Raw genomic sequence first — 24,633 nt, forward strand, 5'->3', positions numbered from 1 at the left:
TTTCAGGTATCTACACAGAAGGGAAGTTTGTACTGAGTACACAGCACAACAGAGAACAGTAAAAAATGCTCTTCCATTTTAAAGGTTTTTGCTAGGTTAAAACGCCATATTTTAAAAAGAATTCTTTAAGTAAGTACAAATACCAATAGGATGAAGTTTATTTTATTACTGCAAGTGCAGAACAGGGCACACTGTTGAATTCCTATGTAGAAAACTATGTCCCAGGCCTAAAAGGTGAAACTTCAGTAAGACTTTTTCAGTTTAAACTTGCTCAGCACCAGTGCATTTGCAGCTTACGCATGCCCTCTATCAACAAGGGATGGATTTTTCAGTTGCAAACCAGGTGAGAGTTGTACTACAGGCTACGAGAAGAAAGGGAACGGGGACTGGTGCACTGAGAAGGGAAAAATCTCTCCAAGTCTTTTCCATGATGCAGTTAGTTACAGAAGTTCAACCAGCACAAGCTATAAGCAGTGAAGCAGGAACACTTCTTATTTTCATTACAGGGCAGAGAATAAGTCACTGAGATCTGGCTTGCAAGCCCAGCGAAAGACAGGGCCTCAGAAGGAAACCTGCCACGCAGATCCGGGAGGCCCGTCCTTAACAAAATGCAGGAGCCGGAGAAACCCAATGGGAAACAATAAAGTGGAAACGTTGCGTGGCCAAGGAGCGGAGCCCAGCACTATCCAGTGCCGACACACACTGCAAATTCCTGCTGCTCCAAACCAGTCAGGAGACTCAGCTTTTGCATTCGCTGTTTGGCAAGGGCACGCACACAAGAGCTTAATCCCCAGGCCGAGGGGGTTACACAGCAACCACCCGTGTGGCAAAGGGGGAAGGACAGACTGTGCGTAGGGATTCAGTCGCCGCTGTACCCACGGCTGTGAAACAACAGCAAGTCACCAGTCAGCAAACCAGCTGGGAGGACCAAGTCAGCCCAGAAATCGCTGGGGGTGCTCATCCCTGCTGGGAGGCTGGGGGGGGGGAGGGGAAACGTAGCTTGTTTTCTGCAGAACTGGTTTCCTGTCCTTCTGACTTCAGGTTAACATTGCATTATTCTGTCTTCCCAAATCTACCAAACCACGGGAAAACGAGTCAGGAAAGGGAGACAAGCACTAAGCCCCAACATCGGAAGAGAGAACAAGAATGTCAAAGAACTGGGAAGGGGGGGGGAGAAGGGAGGGATGTCAAAAAAAAAAAAAAAAAAAAAAAGGAAGAAGTTTCATCTCCTTTACTTTCTACATTCGAGTACAAGGGCATCATTTACAGGACTATTCAACAGGGAGAAGGAAGACTGAGCTGGACACGGCTCCTCAGCTGTGCAAGTCTGTACTCATCCTAAGTATGAATATGACCAGGCTGACATGGAAAACCTTATGTTGGGCAGTAGCTACCACAGCTGAATTCCTAAGAGGCAGTGTGGCTAACCTGAAAGCCAGATCAGATTTGGCTCAGCTTGCACCACTGCTTTTAGACAAAATCTGGGACGTGAGAAACTCTGAATTAGTATTACCTCTGCTCAGTGTATTGTTTCTCAGCAGAAGAGTTTTCTTCTTCTTCTGTGGCTTCCACGTGGCTCCAGAAGTAACAGGAATCTCAAAACATCTCACCTAAAGGCAAACAGGGTCACAGGACTGTGTTGAAAAGACACGGGGAAAAAAAGTCTCTTATTCCTTTTCTATATATTTGCCTTTTAAATCACTTAAAAAAAAAAAAAAAAAGTTGCAAGTTAAACAGCTCAAGAGCTGAGAATGACATGGAGCATTTTGTAAGGCAGCAGCCAGACCAGCATCAAACATGCACTGCGTATTTTACAGAAAAATAAAACAGAAGTGACTTACAAAGCTTCAGGATACCACAGCTTCGCTAACTGATGGGCAGCATACCTACCTGCCACACCTACCACGCTCATGATTGATAAAAAGATTTATATTCTCCTTGTTTTTTCAAACATTTTTACCAATCGGCAGCAACGAAAACAAAATTTAGTCTCACAAACAACATTCTGCCTTCAGATAACTCTATTTTAGCCCACAAGTGAGTTCGTACAGCCGTAGTCTCGGGCGACACAACACTCAGCTTCGCACAATATACTGCTTTGCCATCTCAGCAGAACTGAGCGAGCAAACCTGCAATCTGTTGCTCTGTGTTATTCGTGTAGCTGTTTCCTTAATACTGTGTAAAGGAGCAACTTAAAGAGCTTGATCTCCTTTGCAGAAGTCCAAAAGTAATCTTCCGTGCTTGGGTCACTCAGCCTGTCTGCCAGGACGGCGGTGCCTCAGAGCTGCGTAGCAGTCACCCGCTCGGATCCAGCAGGAACACCCCAGCCCAACCTCCTCCGAGCTACATGAGGTTCAGCGCTGCAGAGCCGCACTCGCTTGGCCCACCACGGCTCCATCTGGAAATGATTTGTGCAAACGCCAATGGTCTATACGGTCTGGGCAATGGAACAAAACATTGGTATGGAGTTAAATCCTAAGGAAAAAAAACACCCCAGCCTTAAGGCACCATTAACCATTAACAGGTTTACTAATCATATTAGTTAGAAAAACGTGCAAGCTAAGTTTATCTGCAGAAAATCCATAGAGTACAATTTAACAGTGAGTGAGCCTGCATTAACATGTCATCCTGTCATATTTTCCTGTCTCCCCTCCACTGCCTCCCAGAGGGTCTTATTTAAAGGAGAAGAAAATAAAAACATTTAATGATAAATTGCATGAAACATTTTTATCACAAAGCACAGATTTATATACCACAAGATTTCTAAAAGCTTTTTCTATGATCACAGATAACTGCTACTACTCAAATAACTCTACAGATCATGATGCAGCTACCTGAGGACTCGGATACTATGAAGTATCATTAACGCCTTAAAATCTATAATTATCAGGGCAGGGGGGCGGGGAGGAGGAAGGGACGTTCATGGAGTAGCCAGACAGAGGGACAACTGATAAAACACAAGATGCCCACAGGATGCACAAGCATTTTAGCCTGAGATTCTCTTTGTTGCCTTTTTTTCTTTCTTTCTTTCTTTTTTTTCCTCCTTACCAGTGGTTTGGGCTTGCAGAGTTGCCTGTTTTGAGGGAGGAAAGTTCCCCTTCGTTTTAGAACTTACTTGTGACTGAATCTGCACACAGCTGCCAATAATTATATCATATCTTTCAGAACCAGGGCAAAATACTCTCCAACTTAAGAAGGATTTAGAGTAAATAACAAATAACATTTTATTTCATTTACAGTGGTAATTTGGAGAAACAAAGGAACCATGACATACAGGAGCGTGTAGTAAAAGTTCATGTGTCTTGTCTTTATAAAGTAATATAAATGAAGTCACACACACAACATAAATGAATCTGTTCTTCAAAGACATTTGAAAAATATCATGCCTCCATACCTATTATTTTACTTATTGATGTCTATTTCATATTGTCTTTTCCATTTTGAAATATAATTTTATCATCAGCATAATAGCTTTTTTTATCTAACAGTATTTTCCAAACCCAAATAACATTCTGTTACCAGTGGAAATAGATGTGTGATCTCCAGGACACAAAGTTTTAAAAAACCTTCTTCCACCAACAGACGAGTCACAGATCAACTAGATGCTTGACTAAAAACGCTAATTATCTTGCAAACCAATATACCATGACTGTTCTTTAAAATTGAAAAACTATTCAAAACTTAAACTATCTATCTCCCCCATCCCACTTTCTTGTCCCCCCAATCCAAACTCCCTTAAAGAATCTTTTATTTGTAATTTGTATTTGGCAACACTTAACGTCTTTATACAGATTAGGATCTTCAACCCATAATCAGGCTCTTCGTTGTTTAAAAGCAGTCACAAAAGCAGAGAGAAGTGACTATAACAAAAATCCATGGATACCATGTACACCTTCTTGGCGTTCAATGCACAGAGCTATAAGAACTGAACATAATTTTGTGGAATAAGTCCTCTCTTGCCATTTAGAGTGCCTTCTAGCCATCCCGGTTCTCTGGAAAATTGCACTACAAAAGAAAAAGAAAAAACATTACTGCTTTTTTTTTCTTGAATTAGTACTTCTGGCTTTAGCTCTGGAATACCATGCAAAACATCCATTAAAATGTTCAGTCTTCTGCACTGACCAGTTTAGAATATGGCTAACAAAGATGACAACGATGGGTAAGTTGACTGAAATACTTGCATAATACAGGTGGTTAAGGACTCTTCTGGTAAGTATACATGGTGAAAAACGGTTCTAGGAGCAGGATAGTATGTGAAGAAAAAAAGAGCTCATGGAACTTAGAAAGTATGGCTTTATATTATGGGAAATCTAGAAGGCTTTTGGAGAGAACATAGAATTCACATCAAACAGCCAGAAACTATTTCAGTAGCTGGGGGAAAAACAAGACCAAAAACTTGTCTCGAAGGCTGATGAATCTGGAAGCTTGGCGCCACAGCAAAATGGTATAGAAGGTTACTCGATATGAAAATGAAGCATGTGAAGGATGATAAGGAAATAAAAATGAAATAGAAATTCCAGCTAATTCCAGGGAAGCATCATCTCTTCACAGAGAAACCTACTCATTTTGGGACAGACCAACAGACAAAATCATTCATATGGTAAAATTATCTCTCTGAAATATAAATATGTTATACTATTCACAAAACACAAAGAAAGCTCTCGAAAGATATTACTTGTTCATTACTGCCATCCTAAGTGATTTGCCACTGTTAACATTAAAGTTTGTGCAAGGGTATCAATGGATCTAAACCAAGAAAAAAAAAACATCTAATACTCTAACTGCCCCAACAACTTATACTATGAGTAACAGAACTAATGAAGTCATGTTTCCTGTATATTTTTGACCACATTTGAAAGTAAACAAACAAGCAAACCAAAAAAAAAAAAAACAAATAAGAAATAAGCATAGCCTCATTTCTTTGAAAAATGGACTACGAACCCTTCCTTCAAATCCTATCGAATTTCCTGTAAGCGTACGGTACAGATACCTACTTATCTCTCTAACTGTATGATTCCACACCTTTAGCAACCTATGATACTATACTCTATTAATTTATCCTCACAGTGCTTCTGATAGAGATATTGTTTAGGGAAAAGATCAGACAAAGGCTGAAACATGCTGCCAGCCATGTCAGTGCTTTCTTTAAAACACCACACTAACACATCGAGCACAACATGCAACACATGGTGAGTTGTAGCCTTTTAGAAATCAGGGAAATAATCGCGAAAGGAGAGCAACTTTTTTTTTTTTTTTTTTTTTTAAGTCTCACTCTCAAAAACTTTGTAAAGCCTTAAATTTGGGCACCTGAAAGATCTTTACCCATGTTTTTTTCTTGCGTCCCACTGTTGTTACTGTCAGGCAATGATGCTCAGAAACCACAGGTTAAACAACAGCTATACCTCCAAGGGACTCAGACATTCAGAAAACAAAACTGCTTTTAAATGATACTGATAATTTATATTCAAAACAAAATTCTGGACATAAATTTATAATGAATATGTTCAATAGAAATATTCCAAAGGAAAACTCATAGAAAATTACCTTTTAGTATCTTTGCAAACACAGTAACTTATCTTACTATTAATAATTATCAGGCCCTCCCCTCCCTTTGTCATTTTTATTCCCCAATTCCAGAGTATGCATGCATTTAAAAACTGCAGCGCTGATATCACTGCAAACCTCCCTCTAGCAGCTCTGCCACAGCAGCTGTAATTCTACCCCAGGGAGCAAACATGCCAGCGGCTGTAAGGGGCAGCCAAACCTCTCCCCTAAGGCACGCCGTCCCCTGCTGCTGAAGCACATCTGCATTACAGGCAGCAAACTCAAAACAGAAAAAAAAAAAAGAAAAAGACAAATGCAAATGAGAAAACAAGCCAACAAGAAAATCTGTAAGCTGGCACGCTAGTGCTTAGCAATCAAAGACCTGTATAAAATGAGGGCAGCCCTCACCTGAGGAGAACGCACTGGACAGGGCCCTAAAATTTACCCACAGGAAGAAATGGTCAAGTTGCACTGAATCACTTGGCTTGAAGCAGCAGCAAATTTCAAAATAAACGTTTTTTAAAAGAATTTTTATGATAACATAATACTAAACTCTGCACACTGCAGCATGTTCACATGCAATGCAGAAAGGGCAAGTACTCGACTCAAGTGACAAATATTTTGACCCCAGAACACTAGGCGTGGAAGGTATAACCAAGCTCTCAGCTTGGGAAATTAAGTATCACCCTTGCGCGCTGAGCACAGCTCAGGGCACTGTTACTCATTAGCTGAAGTTTCTTGTAGACACTGTGAAGACTGAAGAAAGAATTAGCACACAGATAGCATACAAGAACATCATCTTTACAGATCAGTGTTTTTTGTTTTGTTTTGTTTGTTTAAGAAGTAATTCATAATATTTAACAGCTGTGGTGGCTGTCAGAGAGGGCAAGAATTCTGCCCCCTTTTAAATTACCTTGTACAGTAAGAGTTAAGATACTCACACACATCACTGCCTTCTGTGGGCAAATGATACTAATGGGGAAGCTGTCCAAATGTGAAGCTATTTTAAGTTCCAACGATTCTGTTTGATAATCTATTTCTTAAGTATATGGTACATTCATTAGAAAAAAAAAAAGAACATTTTGCTATCATGCACAACTCTTTTTAAACGCACGATACACGTTATTTCTGCAAAAATATCCTGCTCAAGAAAAGATCTTCTGTAGTGTCCCCTTTCTGTCATTTCCTCTCCATCAAAAATGATTACAACTCTTAGCACTTTCTCAGGCCTCCCTCATTTAAAAATACCTTGCTGCAGAAACTACCCATTTGGCCTTGGAACTACTACTCGTTATTGGACCAAACATCCCACAGGACTAAGTCTTACATTGGCTAAAGACAAGCAGGGAGAATATCTGTAGTGTAAAAGACATGGAGCAGAGGACTAGAAATTCAGTATGGACAGCAAGGTTTAACGAGGACACGGCAAGAGTGCGTAGTAGGACCAACCAAAGCACAACCATCAGAAGCTGTCAGTGTCCGAGGGCGGTGGAAATAGCAGCCAACTGCAGAGCGCAGAGGGGGAACAGCACCTTCCTCCTCACCTGCTGCAAGGCCACCTGAGCTGCCCCGCACGAGTTAAGGCAACCTGTACACCAGGAGGAAGTCTGACCATCCGCCTGGCTGGAAGTGCTACGGAGAAATCGGTCCGAACCCAGACAGACAAATGAAAGATGTTCAACTTGCAATGCGAGCTCTAAGTAAAAGCTTTTCTAATTCCACTTAACCAAGAGACACAGTAAGGTTAACTTGGCATTTGCAGCATTTCTTCTTATTTTCCTATACTCTCCATAGGAAATAGCTTTAATATTGCCAATGGAATCGTTATCTAATTGCAAATAGATAGAAATTGCAAGAAGCTCTTCCCAGAGACCCAGTGCTGACAGATTTCCCTGCAGCAGACCTCGCTCTGCTTTGACAACTCAAAATCTTTACGGATCGCTACTGTAAGACTCACTTTCACAGCAGTATTATTCCATTGCCTACATGCCACTGACTTTTGCAGGACCGAATCAGGCTTTGCAGAAACGTTGTAGAAACCAGCTGTTTGGGGAGGAAGAGGAAAGGGGGGGAAGGAATCTAGCATGCATGCTGCCTGGCATAAGAGGACCTCCATTGCTGATGGACTACTTTACCAAAGTAACGACCCCATAAGCTACATAAACAAGCTTTACATTTTGTGGGCAACAGAAATCCCACCGCAAAACCAAACTACATTTTCACAGAACTCAATCTTGCTGGCCAATTTTTCACCAGGAAATTAAATTAAAGCAACAAAATGTGCTTGCAAGTCTTCCACACTTATAAATGTTTGAAGCAATCCTTAGGGGTAAAGCAACAGCAGAAATGCACACAGTTAGCATGCTTAGGATTAGCATGGAATTTGAAAATTAAAGACTTGTTGTTTTCAAAGTCATTTTGGAATCCTTAAGTTTGCCATGAGAAGCAGAATTATCTTGTGGACAGAACATGGGACTAGAGGAGAGAGGTCTTTTCCTGGCTCTGCTGAGGATTTACTATGAGTTTGCTTCTAGGGGCTCAGACCTGTGAACAAGAGCGAACAGGCTGCTCTAGCACGACAAATCAATGAAGGTGGCAGCTTGCAGATTGGGAGTTCTAAGTACTGGCTAAGATCCCACTATGGCCAACAGAGATCTAGTCAATACAACACATAGAGAGAACCCAAAGAACAATTTGGCTCATCCTAAAACAATAGCAAGTTGTTGGTCAGCTGAGTTGTTCTGGGCTCCCTGAACTATCAGGAGTTGGTGACCTATACCTAGACATCTAGACCTGGCGTCTTATTCCCGAGCTGAACCTCATCCATTCAAACATCTCCCATTTAAATACTCAGCTTTCCATTATCTCTTCTCTTCTGGAGACCGCTGCTTCCACAGTGCTGCTGGCAGAAGGAAGTGTTCCCTGCTCTATGTCAGGCAAAGTCAGACTGGTTAAGCTCAAATTACTTTCAGTAACTCTTTAAAACTTCTAGCAAACTCAGCAAGAATTAGGCTGCACTCATCTGATCCTTCTTACTGATGGAGCTGTGACTGTCAGCAGCAGTTCAAGGTGACTATCTCCAAACGGTATGGTGGGATCTAAAAAGGAGAACATCTGTCCACAACATGTACACTCAGTTTCTCCAGCTGTAAAATGGAGATAATTAATGCACATGAGTGTTTCTAAGTGCTTTGAAAGCTGCAAATGAAAATAAAGCAAATAGTAGTTTTATCCTTGTTTTCACCTCAATAAAAAAAATTATTTGCACATACAATGTAATATAGCATTTCAAGAGTACTACTTCTCTTTGATGTAAATCTTGCATTTGTCAATACCATAAAGGTGATTCAGAAGGCACAGGAATGCCTTCTGAATAACAAGGAACACAGTGCCTCGGAGTCAAAAAAATCCGGCAGGTTAACTAAGGTCGGCACTTTGTTACCTCCGGGAGGGGGGGGCAAGACAAAGGCTGTGTCAACACTGTACTCTGCTTGCTGTGTTTCTGCTACACATGGTCGGGACGGTGAGTGCCACATCTTTCCTGAGAAAATTACCGTAACAAAACACTTTTGTCAGCTTTCCCCACGTGTTCTCTAAAACTTGATTTAAAAATTTGTGAAAAGCTCTGATGAGAGCTATCTTGACAAATTTTCAGGAAACCTTCCTATAGAATTGCTACCAATACTGACATAGAATTTTGTTGTGTAAACATCATTTACTACATCTAAAATGCTCTTCCCTAGTGAAATTCCCATTTACCGATTTCTAAGCAGTTTCTTTCAAGAACCAAAAATTTAATAACAGTTGGCTCCCAAGCTGGCAAGGTTTCAATGCCAAGCAGTCTGATTATTCTTTCCTTGATTATTGGGAATAACTGCTTCAACAAAAATATGCAACTAGTGTATATCTCACACAATCTCAAATCATAATCTGCTTCTTCCCATGTGTGTCCTTATCCAGCTGCAAAATCTTCAAGCTTTACCTCTAACCACTTGAATGATATTGTTATATGCTGTCATTGATACAGCCTGTAGCAACTGGGAAATAAAAACATTGGCACAGCCTAAGGTAAACTGAATGATTAAAAAAAAAAGAAGTTCAGTGGATATTGTTCAGATTGCATTATTCATTTTCGTACACAGTTCAATTAAATAGAAAACTTTTCTTTTTCTTTTTAATTTACCAGCTGGTGCCTTAGCACTTATAGTCTGTGACACTTCAATGGCAAGACTGTGAGATTTGAGGTAGCACAATGTACAGGCAACACTGAAAATACCTGAATATGCAAGCACTCAGATTCCTAGCAAGTTATGTAAAACCTGATCTAAATGTTAGTAAATCTAACCTCATCAGTCTAAGACATAAACATTTCTCCTCATTTAGATAAAGGAAATGGAGACATGAGTAAAGGTTAATGTCCTACCTCTTTCCACCAATATTACATTTAGCACCTATGACAGCTGCAAGACTGTACTCACTAAATGCCATTATCCTGTCTCAGGCCAGAACAGAGGAAGATTCATCCGGGATAAAAACTGATAGGAGAGAGCTACCACGATCATCATCTATGGATCAAGAGACAAAAAGCAGGAGAAGAACAGGGAAGGGAAAAAATAAAAGAGAAGGAAACAAAACAGAAGAACAGAGAAGGAAAAGGAAGGAAGAAACCTAGCAAGAGAACAGTGAGAGGTGAAAGAGACAGGATTAGAAAAGTGAGGCAGGCGGGGTGGAGGAAGGAGAGATGGATCAAACCTTCCCTAATGGAAGCAGCACTTTTTAGCAGACATTAATTTAACAGTTACTTTAATGGTTGATACTAGCTATATGTCAACTTGATTGATGCGTTGTCACTTTGATAGTTAAGGTTATTGGTAGAGCAGCAGAATTGATGTGTTATTACTTTAATTCTTCATTTGGGGGCTTTATTAGGGCATATGGGAATTTAAATTGAGTAAGTAAAGAACTTGAATTGATTCACTGGAATCTGATTCCAACACAGACACCGGGGTGCTGAGTGAAGAAAGAGAGAGAGGCCTCTGTGAAGGCATTCCGAGACTTGCAATACAGAGACTGCTTTGCACTTCTAAGGATACGTTTCCTCATCGACAGAGCCTATCCATGATAAAACCCATCAGGAATCGTTATGGAATGAACACTAATTTATCATGTATGTCCAGCTACTGCCTTATTATTTGCATGTTCTCCTTTTCCCTCTTAATCTGCAAACCACCTTATACCTTAGGTTGAAAGTTCTGCAGGGTATGGACAATGCTTATACAGCAAAGGACACAATAGAAAAAAAATCATAAATATATTTAAGGAAATGTGATCTACCTCACTGGAGTTCTGGAATTAGGTTTTCAAAATGCAATCCATATAATCTTTTCCTAACCTTCCAAACTTATTCATAAGGATGATACAGAAGAATAGTCTTATAGTGAAGACATTTCTGCCCATGCTGGCAAAGACTTGTTTCTGGACGATTCAACTCTCTAGTTGAAAAACCCCGTTGAGGCTGTAACATACCAAAACCCTGCTAGCTTTGTCATGACTTCTGATACCACTTTGTGCAAGAAAAAAAATGTCAACATTGCTGTCACACACGAACAATACAGAAGCAGCAACTTCCTTCTGCAATGCCAAAGCAACAGGAGTGCAGCCCTTAGTGTTCTGCGTTAGAAATGCCTGTCTTGCATCCCTCATCTATCTCTATGCACCAGATTTTTTTTCCTGTGCACAATTCTCTGTCTGCTAAAGATCCCTATCAGTCATGTTAAAAAAAATAATAACTGGTGTTAGAGACTTTAAAAGAAGCAACCATTTAGCTAATTTATCTTTAAAAGGTTTTCCACCTAACTTGATTCAGACATGATTTGCCTACAAGGCAGTTCTCTGACAGGAAACACAAAGTATGATTTTGTAAAGTGGGTGTAGGTAGACAGGAACCCAGTGGGGACCCCAGATCACCTTTTACTGCAAAAGAGGCAGAACTGCAGACTTACTGTTTTATCTGTCTGGGAGGAGACAAATGCTTTTCTGCATTAGAGTATGATAGCTCTGCTTTATATTAAGCATCACAAAAAAGGAAAACGGGAAACGTATGTCTGTGTGATCATTGTTATTGTTGTTACGTATATTGAAAAAAAAGATTTTGCTGAGCTCCCCACTTGTTTCAGCTTGTTAAAATATTACGAACATTCAGTTGAAGGTTGGGGGCAAGATGAAAAGATTTTTTTTTTTAATGAGAAACTTTCCCACATACACTTTTGATCCAGTGCTAACAGAGTTAACAGGGTACATGTGCAGAAATATAAAACATATTTAGCTAGTTTTTTTAGTGCCTGCAGGTTGATTTTTTTCTAGTTACATTAGACTATATTTCTTTTTTTCTTTTTTTCTGCTGGAATTTGTGATACTCCTCCTCTATGGGACACACAAATAAAGAGTCTCTCATATGGTATCTGAATGACTTTGCAGTACATACCGTAAGTATGTTTGGTGATGCAGAATTGAATAGCGCTCTCCCCTTGGGAAGTACATATCAGATTTCTGACCTGGTAGAAAGCTGAACAGCTGGCAATGGATGAGAAGAAACAGGCACCACTACAGAATTTCCAGATTCTTTAGAGGCCAGTATGTTCCTTAGCACTCCCTTGCTATTAGACAGACAGAGGGACTAAAATACTGGTCTCAGTACTCGCAAGGTTCTTAAAAATGTTATTCCCAGATCACTTTGAATCGCTTGGTCTGCACAAAACTTCAGTGAGGATTTGGATGAACTCAGGTGTTTTCTGGTTTTTTAATACAATTTTTATCAAGGCCTCCTAATAAACAAAGGTCTTAGAGTGCTCCTGCTATGATTTAATTTCTGCCCTTATTATTGCACCTTAATAACTATTCCTCTTCCTACAAGTATCTGCACAAATTAAGGCACCTTTGATTAAAAGAGCAAATGCTCTCTTTTCTCTCCTGTCACCTATTAACCTCTCTACCAGGAATCCTGATTGCTTGAAAATCCTTAAACAAATTCTTTTCTTTAAATTAAAGCCCACACAGAAATTTACAAAGACAGACCGTATTAAAAATAGAGTTTCAGGTCAAGATGCTTGCCTCTATTGCCAAAACCTCCTCTGTTGTATTGCAACACATATTTAAGCACTCTTGAAAAATCTGACCAACTGAAAGTGTCCACATACCTGAATCAAAGGCATTGCCTCATAGTGCCTTAATATATGGTAAGCAGCTTCTTTATCTAGGTACCAGAAATCTTCTACATTGCAGACTATTTGCCATTAGCAATTTTGGCAGAATAACATTTAGGCTTGTATTTTTATCTGAAGCCATTTTAGGAGTTCTCAGTTTGTTTTCATTGCTTTATATTTACACAAGCAATACTTACCATCTTCAAAAATTGCTCCTATCTGAAATGATAATTCAGAGCTATGTTCTGCTTCACATGGATAAACTGCTCTTGCTTTTCGGTTAACAGCACTGAAAAATGAAACAACAAAATACACTTACTTTCAACTACTAATGAAGACACCTTCCACTTTCAACTCCATTTGGAGATGATTTTAAAACTTTAAACACAATCTCAGGCATTATTACAGGCTTCTAATTCATATACACAAATGCAAAGCTGAAACTTCACAGCTTGCTGTTGGCATTTCTGAATATCATATTCCCAACTTTATGCACACATGATTTTACATTAAACTTAACTTTTAACTATAGTTAAAATATTGTCAAGTGTTAATCAGCAATGAAATCAGATAAAGCCTACTACACAATTTATATATTGATCATCTTTATATTTTTCAAAATATTTCATGAATCTTGTAATCGAACTTTTCACTATCACTTTAGAGAATTCTTTTCTGAATTAGTCTTATGTTTGTTTACAAAACAACATTACCAGAGCCCTGAAGATGATATTTTGTCTTAAATAGAAAAGGTTTATAAAACTTTGGGTAGTCTTTTAGAGGTGTGCTTACAATGCTCAGTAATAAACTACGGAGATCTTGGAATATATAAATATTTTTGGCACATTTCATTTAATCATGCTTTTGCAAACTGACAATCTGCTGCTGCCCTAGGATGCTTTGTTTAGATAAAGCTTCCATACCATTTGTCTTCTGTTGAGCCCTGGCAACAACAACTTCACATAAAACATTGGGGAAGATTTTCCCTGCCCCCAAAACCTTACAGTCAAACAGACAATGTAGTTCTAGTACAGAATGTGACTGGTAATGAGAAATAGAATTTTGTTACCAAGCGTTGGGAAGGATTTACAAATACACCCAACAATTTTATTTTGCAAATCAAATATTACAAAAGTTATAGGAAAAAGATAAGATGGTGAAGACCTCCAAAGGAAGGAAAAGTGAAGACACTTCAAAAGGTGGACAACAACATGGAGCAATGCAGAAACTGTAGGATAGAAGAAAAGTAGGCTGAAAGAGTGAAAGAAAATAATGAAACCACAGATAGAGGTAAAGTCATTGGTAAGTCTTTCAGAGCCAAAATTCTAGGATGAGAAACCTGAATTTGACATGGATGACTAAGGAAGAGAAAGAAAATGTATTTTAAAAGTCTCTATATGCAATACAGCAAACTAATGACAATCAGTGCAGTAGAGAGATACTATGAACAACAACTAATTGACCATTCAAAACAAAGTCTGCATTGCTTATATAAACCAATAAGCCATTGACTCAATCTGGGTGCCTTCTAAGAGAAAGATGATTAAAGAAAAAATAAGACAAAGTAGTCTGTTATTTTGTGGAAACAGAAATTGCAAAGAGGTTATATTTCTGGATTTGAGATAGTAATTTACATATTGCAAAAGACATAAGTTAGCTATTAAAAGAGAAACACTCTGGAAAAAAAAAGAGTCAAATAAAGAACCAACAAAAGTTGAAGTGCACATCCTACCTTTCCACTGCTCTGTCACTCACTGTGGTAGGGTTAAGGAAGCAGAAAGAAGATGAAGTATTTGTAGCAGCTGTGTTAGCAGATGGAGTATTCATCCACGAGACCATTGAGGAGCGACTTTGACCAGGGCTGTAGAAAAATTTTTTCAAGACAGAATTAGCATGGTAAATAAGCTTCCTTTTCACACAGAAACGCGTGAATCTTTGTTACTAGACTAACTAGCGAGATCCTTAAAATAAGGAGCAAAGGCATTGTTAAGCTGATTTTCTAACACGGCCATCCTCTGTTTCTGCATTTCCTCCTTGAAAGTATTTCTCCTACATGCCCTCCGTCCTAGGCTAAGAAGACTTACCTGAAACGTATGACTTAACTTATAAAAGGCAAAATTCCACATTCCTTATCTAATAAAGACAGATAAAATGAAACTGCATCTAGCAAGCTATTATTTGAGCTACCACTTTGCTTTTACAAGTTTTGACGAATCTATTTAAAAATATTCTCAGTGCCATACTAAGGCACGTAAGAATGGAAGACTTCAAAAGAGGCTGAAGCTATTACTACACCGCGATCACGACGATGGCTCTGGATTGAGACACAACTCGCATAACTGTGTAGATATTCTCTTAGTGGCTGCCGTCATGAACGCACCACTCAAATGTGAATTAAACTCATGTGTGAACACGTAGTTGCTACATGAGAAGAATAAATAGCAGCCTAAGGTAAAACTTGTATTAATTATTGAAAAACACACACAAAGCCCTTACCGACACCAGTGATACTCCTAATTCTACACCTTACAGAATTAAAATGTTCCAACACTTGAAGGTTTCTTTCCCTGCACAGGCAAAAGAGCAAAAAATTTAAACATCTAATGTCAAACTGCCTTGGCACAAAGGAGCTGGACTTCAAGCAGCTACCAAGCAGAAACAAAACTAAAATGTTTCACACACAACTTTCACGCAGGAATCAGTCTGAAGTATTAATTTTGCACTAGAAACAGTTATCAGTTTGACTTATTCCAAGACGGGGTTGTATAAGTCTGCAAAGTACCACCAAAACCTAAAAATCCAGGCAAAAATATTTTTGTGGGTGCGCATATCCATACCTAATCAAAGTGGATTGACTGAAGGCAGAAGGGGATTTACAATTCTCCAGTTATAATTGCAAACAATAAAAGAAAGCAGAAAACAAAACTTATATAGTTGATTTTAATCTTTTCTTGCACTGGAACATTTAATTACATTTTAGAAGAAAGGATCATTATTGTTTGTTCATATTACTTGATTTACAAACAAATACAACTTTTCCAAACTGATTTTGCTAGCCAATGTATCTTATACTTGTTCTAGCCATTACATAGCTCAGCAGACATTTATTCTGACTTTTAATTTTTAAATTTAGGATGTTATAAAATGACAAATGGTACATTCCTTGTTTAACAAGACATTATTTTTACTTTGGATTTGTGTCAGGCTGCATTTGGATGAAAACTGGAATTCAAAATTTACAAAAACAGCATTTTAAAGTCAATTCCAGTAATAAAATGAAACTTGAATGTGCTGGAATCATAACTAAATGGATCTATCAAAACATGCTCTGCTTTTAAAACTATCAGATTTACCAAATAAAGGAAAGAGTTACATGTAGCAAACCAAATGAAAAGCGGATTGCGCTGACTAGAAGCATATTTCAGTGCTTAACTTTGGGAGGTGGACATCTGGTCTGCTTAGCCACATTTGACTCTTTCACTAAAAAAATAATTTACATCTAAGAACTACGTACCCTTTGAAGACCAACATCTATGTAATTCTTTGTTTTTGTTTTACTTGAACTTGCCTTTCTCCTCCCATTTTTAAGTAGTCATTGAAAAATTTTCCTTAAGTGAGACAAAAACTTGCAAATGAAAGTTGACTTTATTCAGAGAAGAAAAAGGAAAAACGTAAACACCAGCATTTTCTCTCTATCCCAAATATGGAGGATAAAAAAAGTTACTGTAACATCCATAAGGCTTGACTAGACTATTTCTCCCTCATTCTGCACATACTGTGTATGTGTACAATTAATTTTAATTCAATAAAATAAGCAATCATCTCAAGACAAATCTTTTTTTCAAAAAAGAATCAAAAACGTATCCTCCCTACATAGACTGAACTATGATAGTTAAAGCAGTCCTGACATTTAAAGAAATTCATTTCCCTTGTGCTTTTATTTATTCACTTCAATCAACTCCAACATTAAGACTGGTGGCAAGCTGTTTCTGAAACTTGTAAAAACTACAGAAATGAAAAAAAATAATATTCTGAATATTTTATTTAAAGAATATTAAAAAAATAATCTAAATTCAATTCAATCATGGTTCAAGAACCTCCTTCTACCAAATGTCTTCTCTAGCATATAGCTCAGATTTGGGATTTTCTGGCTTTCAACAAATGAGTATTGAAAAATTCCGCTTATTTAATATTCCACTAAAATATGCATCGTATTAGTCAGTGCAACTTATATGATCATCTCTTCAACAACAAACACTACATGTAAATAAGACACAGAATTAATGTTTGCAAAACAAAACTCAGAACGTTCTACAAAGATACGCTCTGACCCAGGAAAGCAGTCATATCGTAAAGATACTCAGAATATAACAGTTTCTCTTTGAGAAAGAGGAAAGAAAAATAAGAGACAGAAAAGTTGTGCAGATAAAGGAAAGGGGACGAAATATAATATCCAGATCCACACCACGGCCTGTTTATTTCTTATGCTACACAGACTCATCAAGAAAGGTACTCTGTTGCCTAGTAAGAGCACGCCGACCTTTACCAGGCAGCATTATAGAAAACTATGTAAAAATTGGCAGATTTTCTAAGAATTCTGAGTGACTCCCAGAGCTCCAGCGGAAAAACCCTTCCGAACTGCAGGTACGTGGAGCTCTGTGCTAGTCCCTCCCCGCTCTTTGCTGTACTCCCTAAATACCTCTCAGCTGGCAGGAAGCCCTGCAGCCCGGCTCCCAACTTTGCCCAGGGACCAGCCAGGGACCACGGTCTCAGATCCAGCAGAGAAAAAACCCATCTTTCAATAGCAATAGTTTCACCATGTTAAGAAAAAAAATGTTTAATAGCTTTAAATATTAAGCACCTTCTAGAATTTCAGTTCTTTTTTTTATTTACTGTACTTGGCTATCTCAGGAACCATTTAATTTTATTATTAAAACAGAAGGTTTTACTCAATAGGAAAAATCAGTTCCAGTGTCGTGGTGGGTAAGCAACATACTGTAGCACTGTGCTTTGCTTTTTTTTAAACCCTTCAAAAGATTCTTGTGATAGCAAAGTTACCTTGCTACAAAGGTTTGCAAGTCTTGTTTACCAAGATGGTGATAAATTAGAAAGTACTATATATCTTATCATATAGCATCGTGACTTTAAGAAGGTATGTTGAAGAAATCCATTTTCCTAAGGGCTAAAATAAAGGCAATGTATTTCCTGTAGGGAGGGGAAAAAAAGAAAGAAAGAAAAAGAAAAAGACTGACATAACCATCTCTCTTTGAGACGAGATGCTATTGTCTGGCTAGTGAGTGCTGGGAGAAGGGAGGAGGGGAAAATGGCCTTACTGAAAATAAGCTAGAGATTTTGTACTGATATTCAGAAACAAACTCCTGAGAACAAGATTTTATTGGATGTTTATCTGGCTGGTTCCTAAGGTAACACAGCTAAAGAGGAGCCTCTTATCTTGAGAGTGAGCAAGAGACTCTGTGAAAAGAATCTACACTGCAACTCTCCAGAAAAAAGGTTTGTTTCATATAAGGGTTTGGCAGCCCCATAGCTGTCATATCACAATGTCTGACTGACATAAACTCAATGAAAGTGGTCTTAAAAGGTTTCATTATAAGACGACATAATATATCAAAAGGTATTAGCTATTTGTGATTCAATATGCAGTCCAATACTCCCCACCACCAGACAACAACCTCTGTGCATGTTAAAACTTGTATGCCTTGGTGAGGGTGGGGAGCAGAAAAATACGCAGACAAAAATCTAGAAATTGTCATACCTGCAAGCAAAGCTAGAGACAAAAGGACAAAACTTCCTGATCCACATCCCCTCTGAAAAGAACCCTCACCCAAAAGATTTAAAGCACGTAACATGCACAAAGCATTCTTGAATCCTCATTTGTACGAAATACTGAAATAAGAGGTTTTGTTAAACGTAGATAGTGAAGTTTCAGCAAATCATTTAACATGTTAGTGCAAGGACCCTTCATGCCAATCTGGTAAATCTGAAACATACATCCACAGCAACTTTCCCAAAATATAGCATTTTTAAATAATAATTCAGACAAAACAAAAATGAAGTATGTACATCTGTGAGTGGATAGTATACTGTTGTCTCTTTTAGAAAAACTGAGGGGGCTGTGTTCCCTGGGAAAAAGAGGAGAGGGAGAAGGAAGAGAAGAAAAAAAAAAAAGAAAAAGAATAAAAAGTCACTTTAGCTCTTGGTGACTTCATCCCCATCCCCTGCTCTGAGCATAGGGACTGTTTACCCCCCTGCTTACACAGTGCTGCTGCTGCAGAGTACCCCGCTGTCCAGCCCAGGGGGAGACAAGGAGACCGCAAAGCCCATTCTGCCTGAACCGTGTGACTAAGTTATATTATGCCGGTTTCAATGGACTTGCAAAATGAGGGCTAATGCTGTGTTTGCATAACAAAAGGATACATAAAAGAAATGCCTGCCTCTCTAAACTCACTCTCAAAACTGCTGAATCACTGAAGAGGTGGCAGCTGAAATAAAAACAAACTGCAAAATAAGCATAACCAGCAAGGAGCATTGCTATGTACCTGCACTGTGCTTTTTAAAGCTGTTAAAGCAGCTTCTCTTATTAAAAAAGACGATGACATCAGATATTGTAAAAAGTTTTCAAGACACTGAAACTGAAGTCACTCATCATTTATGTAAAACTGCAAATTCTCACCACCGCCAGAAAGTACAGAAAGAAACTATTTCAGTTTCAGGCAGGCTATAGATGTAGTCTACAGATGTAACAGATTATGGATATAACTAAGCTGATGGGAATCGTTCAGCAGTCAGACAAAATAAGTAACTATCTCCAAGATTTTTCCTGTGTTCAGGACATCACTATTTCCGCTCTCTTGTGCCATCTGATGGCTCTTAACATCAGTCTGCTCACTGAGAATTTGAACATCCTGAGATTTCATCAACTGTGATTAGCTTCTTCACAACCTGGTCACCAAGACCCAGAAAGCAGTCACACTGCTGCGTAGCGTGACTTTCAGCACCCTTCTGAAAGGCTCTATTGATACTGAAGAACAAAGTCCATAATATACCATGTATACACCAGCGTGCTGTATATCAGAACATCTTAACGTTAAGTGTTCCAGCCAAGGAACAAGATCTTGGTTTTCACGATCTGAATGAAAAAGAGACATAATGTAAACGTAGATTCTGCAGAGGACTTGCCAACCAAAAGCAAGAATGTGACTCAATTCTGAATGTCCAGTACTGGGAGGGGTAAACTCCAGAGGAAAACAGTCTGTAAGCTCTGTAGATAAGCTCTGGCCATAGGGCATTATCCTGTAAACAGAAAAGACCTCACGACAGATAAGTAACAAATTTTTCCTAATCAGAAAATTATCTTCAAAAGATTAATTATAACAAATACTGAGTCTAGGGAATATAAAGTGTTCAGCTTCTTTAGTTCATCCTGAGGGCAAGTGAAAACAGACATAAGGCAGATTACAATGTTTTAGGACATAACTTGTATTTCGCCTTTTAAAGGATCAGTCCTCTTGATAAGAGTAACTCACACTATTCCATCAAAGATGAGTTGCCATGGGATTGGGAACGACTGGATAATGAAGACCTCATATTGATAACTTCTGGCCTACTGGGAAGCCAGTGGAGAGTGTAATGAAAGACACCATCCTGATGGTTGAAGGTCAAGATAAGTGAAACTAGCCAGTCCCTGCTCAGAAATATTGGAATTACTGTAGTTAGCCTGAGCTTGTGAATTAAGACGAGTCAATATTTTCAAGTTCATTATTAGTTACCATCTTCCTTCCCTCTTCTGTAATAGGAAATAGTTGCTTTATAATTCTTTCTGCTACGACTACAGGAAACACGCTCTGCAGTTGCAGGGCCTGCGGAGAAGCTACCTCCTGGCAAAGCAGCAGTGCAGAAGAAAGAATGGTTAGTGATGTGAGCAGATAGGTGCGTACCAAAGCAGACAGGGGAGCAAGGAAGTCCAACACCTAATCTAGACAAAGAAAGGTAACATCTTGGTCAGCACAGTCATAGGGGACTGTGCAGCACCTGGAAGGCGGAAATAGAAGCAAGGCATACACAAGACTTGCACAAATTCAGAGGACCAAAAAGCACTGGAAGTTAAGTGCATGAAGGATATATACTCCAAACAGGGTAAGTAAAGCTATCTGTGAAGAAAGCTAGTTTCAGAACCTGAAATTTCAGATGGATTCAAATACGAAAGTCTTATGCTTAAGACACACCATGCCTGTACTTTCAGAGAAGACACATCAGTTAGCACAACTACTTCTTTTGCATAGAGCAGGTTAGTTGCACATGTTAAAAAGCCAAAAACTATGCTTAAAATAAAAGTCCACAATGCAAACTAAAAGAGAATTGGAAAGAAGCCTTTGAATAGTACCTAAACAACATAAAATAGACTGAAGATTGAAAACAATTGTAACTTAGACAAGTAAAACCACGTGGAAAATTCTAGAATCAAATGACAGTAGCAGCAAAATCAGTTATTCCACATTAATGAAAGCATTTCTCTCTCCTTTTATGGATTCTAATTTACACTGTATATTTATTGGCTTAGATAGATTTTCCCATACATACACACATATATCTAGTTTAGGTATCACTATCTACATATTGTTTGCATGTGTAAAGTGATAACATATTGATTGAAAGTCAAACTATATACCACTGGCTTTCAGCTGCATGCAAAAGTGAAGACTGACTATTCTTCCACAATTCAACAGCACTTTAAGAGCGATGCATAAACCCTTCAAACCTGCAATACCAAGACCAACATCATTAACCCAACAGTTTTGGGGACTGTTTAGAAAAGCTAATCAACTTCATAGTATCTGAAATCCTGAACTCCTCTTTTGAGATTATGTATTTTGAGTAACTAGAATTTTGGGTTTTGTACAGTATAGTAGTCAAATTCTGTCTCACTGTCAACCAGGAAGGCAGGAAGTAATGTCAAAGCCACATCCTTCAGCAAAGAGCTATTACACCTCTTGCAAAAAAGATGTGGCAGATTTATTTACTTTTCAGACAAACACAATAGAAAAAACAAAAGCCTGGGTACAACCATGCCATTAAACCAAAGGATTGATTTTAGTGCACTAGCTGCTTCACACTAACACTCTGTGCAGACCCATCTATGCTGTGATGTGACACTATACGGTGCTTCTCAGAAACAACAGCATAGCTGTCTGTGTGGTTCAACTACAGCCTGGATAAAGAGAACTAATCAAGTTGGTGCACAATCTTCACCAAAAATGCGTTAGAAACAAAGAACCAAATACTACCACCCCACAACGCAAATCCGGCCACACACGCTACTTGGAAAAGCAAGAAAGAGTAGCAACACCAGCGCCATAAGCAAATACTGCTGAGCACTTTGCAACACTGCTCCACAGCTTACACTGCATTAAGTGCATCTACACAAAACTTCAGGCTTCCTCTACTTTTAAAGTAGACATAGCACTAAGTATTCACACATGCAACTGGTCTGTAGTATTTAACATGGTGTAAACTTGCATTCAAGTTTACTGAGCACTCCTTTATAAATAAATCTTAAATAAGTAATTTCTGACCTTTTATTCTTGGTAGGTCTTGTCCCCTTCTACCCCCTCCTCTTTTTTTCCAATGAAATTTGGCAATAAATTCCCATTCCCTCTTACTGCTATTATTATGGGCTACTTGCCACAACATGTCTGTATTTTTCTCCTCCTCTTCCCATTGCTGTTGGTTTGATGGCTGATTTTCTGTATGTTAACTCATTTTACTTCCTGGATTTCCATCACGGTGTTTTTCTCTACTCACCCTTCCTCCTCTCCTCTCTGTCTTCCCCTCATCTGCTGTCAGCAGATTCCTGATGCTTCTGGTGACACCTTTATATGATGAGCTTTCCTTACCAACACTGTCAACTGACTTCCTGCCAGCTGTCTGTTGCCACAGCATCTGCAGGGAGCAGCAATCTGCAACTGCTTCCAAAAAGAAGAAATAGCAAAAACATTGCTAAGAAAGAAACAGAGAGGAGGAAAACACAAATTCTTTGGCCAAGAGAAATCAGCGATAACCCTTCTGCAGATTTGCTAGGGTTTGAAGCAACCCTGAAGGAAGGAATGAAGGGCGGATTGTGGGGTCTAAATTCCTCAGATAATTTATGACTGTATAGAAGATAACACCTTTGGGGGAAAGCAATGGTTAAGGACTGGAGATGGCTGGAGGTTTGTTTGTTTAAGTTTCTTTTTATAAGAAGTTTAGGTTACAGGTAATTCACAAACTATATATGCTATGTATTGAGGGAATAAAATGCTACATGACACGACCTAGTTGTTAAATCCAAGGCACAACATGAAAAATACCAGTGCGTTTGTATTTTCTACTTTACAAATTTTTAACATTGGCAAATTCCTGAAACAGGTAATGTTGCTTATTTTCCAGTATCTCAAATGATGGAAGAAATACCTCAAACAAAGATGCTAAAGAATGCCTATATGAATAACTGCATTTCACTTAGAAGACACTGCTTACCTTGAGAACATCTGGCTTCTATCTGAAATGGAAGGAATGTGCAAAGAACTAGGTGCATCTAACATGGAAATTCTTTTCACAAAGCCAGATAAGACTTTGAGGGAAAGAATGAGTGCTTTAAGAATGTACTGTTGGTGAAACAGTATCATCACCAGTCCTAGAAGAATCTGCCAAAAAATGCCAGAAACATGCTCTCCTTGCAGGTGCAGTAACAACTTGGACCTCTGACAAAGTAAAGAGGGCTTTTACAGCGGTTTCAGCAGACCCTGTGGAGGATAGACAGCTGTACAGCATTAATTCTCTAGCTTGTGAGCACACGTATATGGAGACTGAAAGAAAACAAGAGAGAAAAAAGAATGAGTGTGACTGTTCTGGTTAGCATCTGACTCAGATTACCATTGCTGCTCCACTTTAAAGAAAATAAATACTCATACCAGTGGAGAGCACCACAAGGGAGGAACCCAACTCACTATCATAACTACTACTTTATGTCTGAGTCATTAAGCTAGTTTGTGCTAAGTAGACTTAGATGAAAAGGATTTTTAAATAATGTACATATAGGACACAGTACTCTATCAGGTAGAAAATATGATCTGTCCACTCTGGATTATTCAGAGTTTGAATCCTGTGTCTACACTGATTACCCTGTAACTTGATGATTGAAAGAGAAAAACAAATAAACAAACAAAACCCCATAACAAGAAACAAACCTATTTTCCACCACAGAGTTTATGCAAAAATAAAATGTATTTATTTTCAGTATGTGGCTCCAGATGGAAGTGTGAAGCTAAAAATATACACAGAAACAAGGCTGAAAAGAGGTTAGGGTGCAATGTAGTCTTAAAAAAGCAAATCTGGGACTCCAGCAAGATTTGTCCCTGCCATGGGGGTAGTAAGAGCCAACCACCACTCAACCTTTTATAGCCTCCTACAGCAGTAGATGACAACATAGAGCATGTGTGTGATTCAACTAGAGCTTTTAAATAAAACCTAGTATCAGGCAGATGCACACTTACAGACACAACAACCAACAGCTTAGTGGGGCTTCATAATAGCACATACATGAAATATCATCTTCCAGCTGCATCGTATGCATCACACGTCTTTAACCACTGACATGACAACTGAGCTACAGGGCTTTGTGAGACATTTTGGCTCTGTAGTAGAGTGCTTGCTCTCCAAGCCTTTTTCACCACTCTGCCCATGCAGTCCTCTCCTCCTACTGACAGCCTGGAGGTGAGAGTATATTTGCCTTCATTTTGTGCTCCATTCCAAAGCTGTGGCTCCTTTTGTTTTTGAGGGCGGGACAAGGAAAGGATGTTCATCACAAAAAACTTCTGCCCGGAAGCATCAT

General features: G+C 38.8%; 1 protein-coding gene across 1 annotated transcript in view; it reads right to left on the minus strand.

Moving 5' to 3' along the window:
* Positions 1-3,199: 3,199 nt before the first annotated feature.
* Positions 3,200-24,633, minus strand: part of ARHGAP10 (Rho GTPase activating protein 10) — a 149,135-nt gene continuing 127,701 nt past the window's right edge. The window contains exons 21-23 of the mRNA XM_062573879.1: positions 14,479-14,607; positions 12,944-13,035; positions 3,200-4,005 (exon numbers count right to left, since the gene is read on the minus strand). Of these exons, the coding sequence (XP_062429863.1) occupies positions 3,917-4,005; positions 12,944-13,035; positions 14,479-14,607 (310 nt within the window). The 3' untranslated portion in view covers positions 3,200-3,916. The remainder of the gene's footprint in view (positions 4,006-12,943; positions 13,036-14,478; positions 14,608-24,633) is intronic.

Source organism: Rhea pennata, chromosome 4 (assembly GCF_028389875.1).
Source record: "Rhea pennata isolate bPtePen1 chromosome 4, bPtePen1.pri, whole genome shotgun sequence".
Lineage (NCBI taxonomy): Eukaryota > Metazoa > Chordata > Aves > Rheiformes > Rheidae > Rhea > Rhea pennata.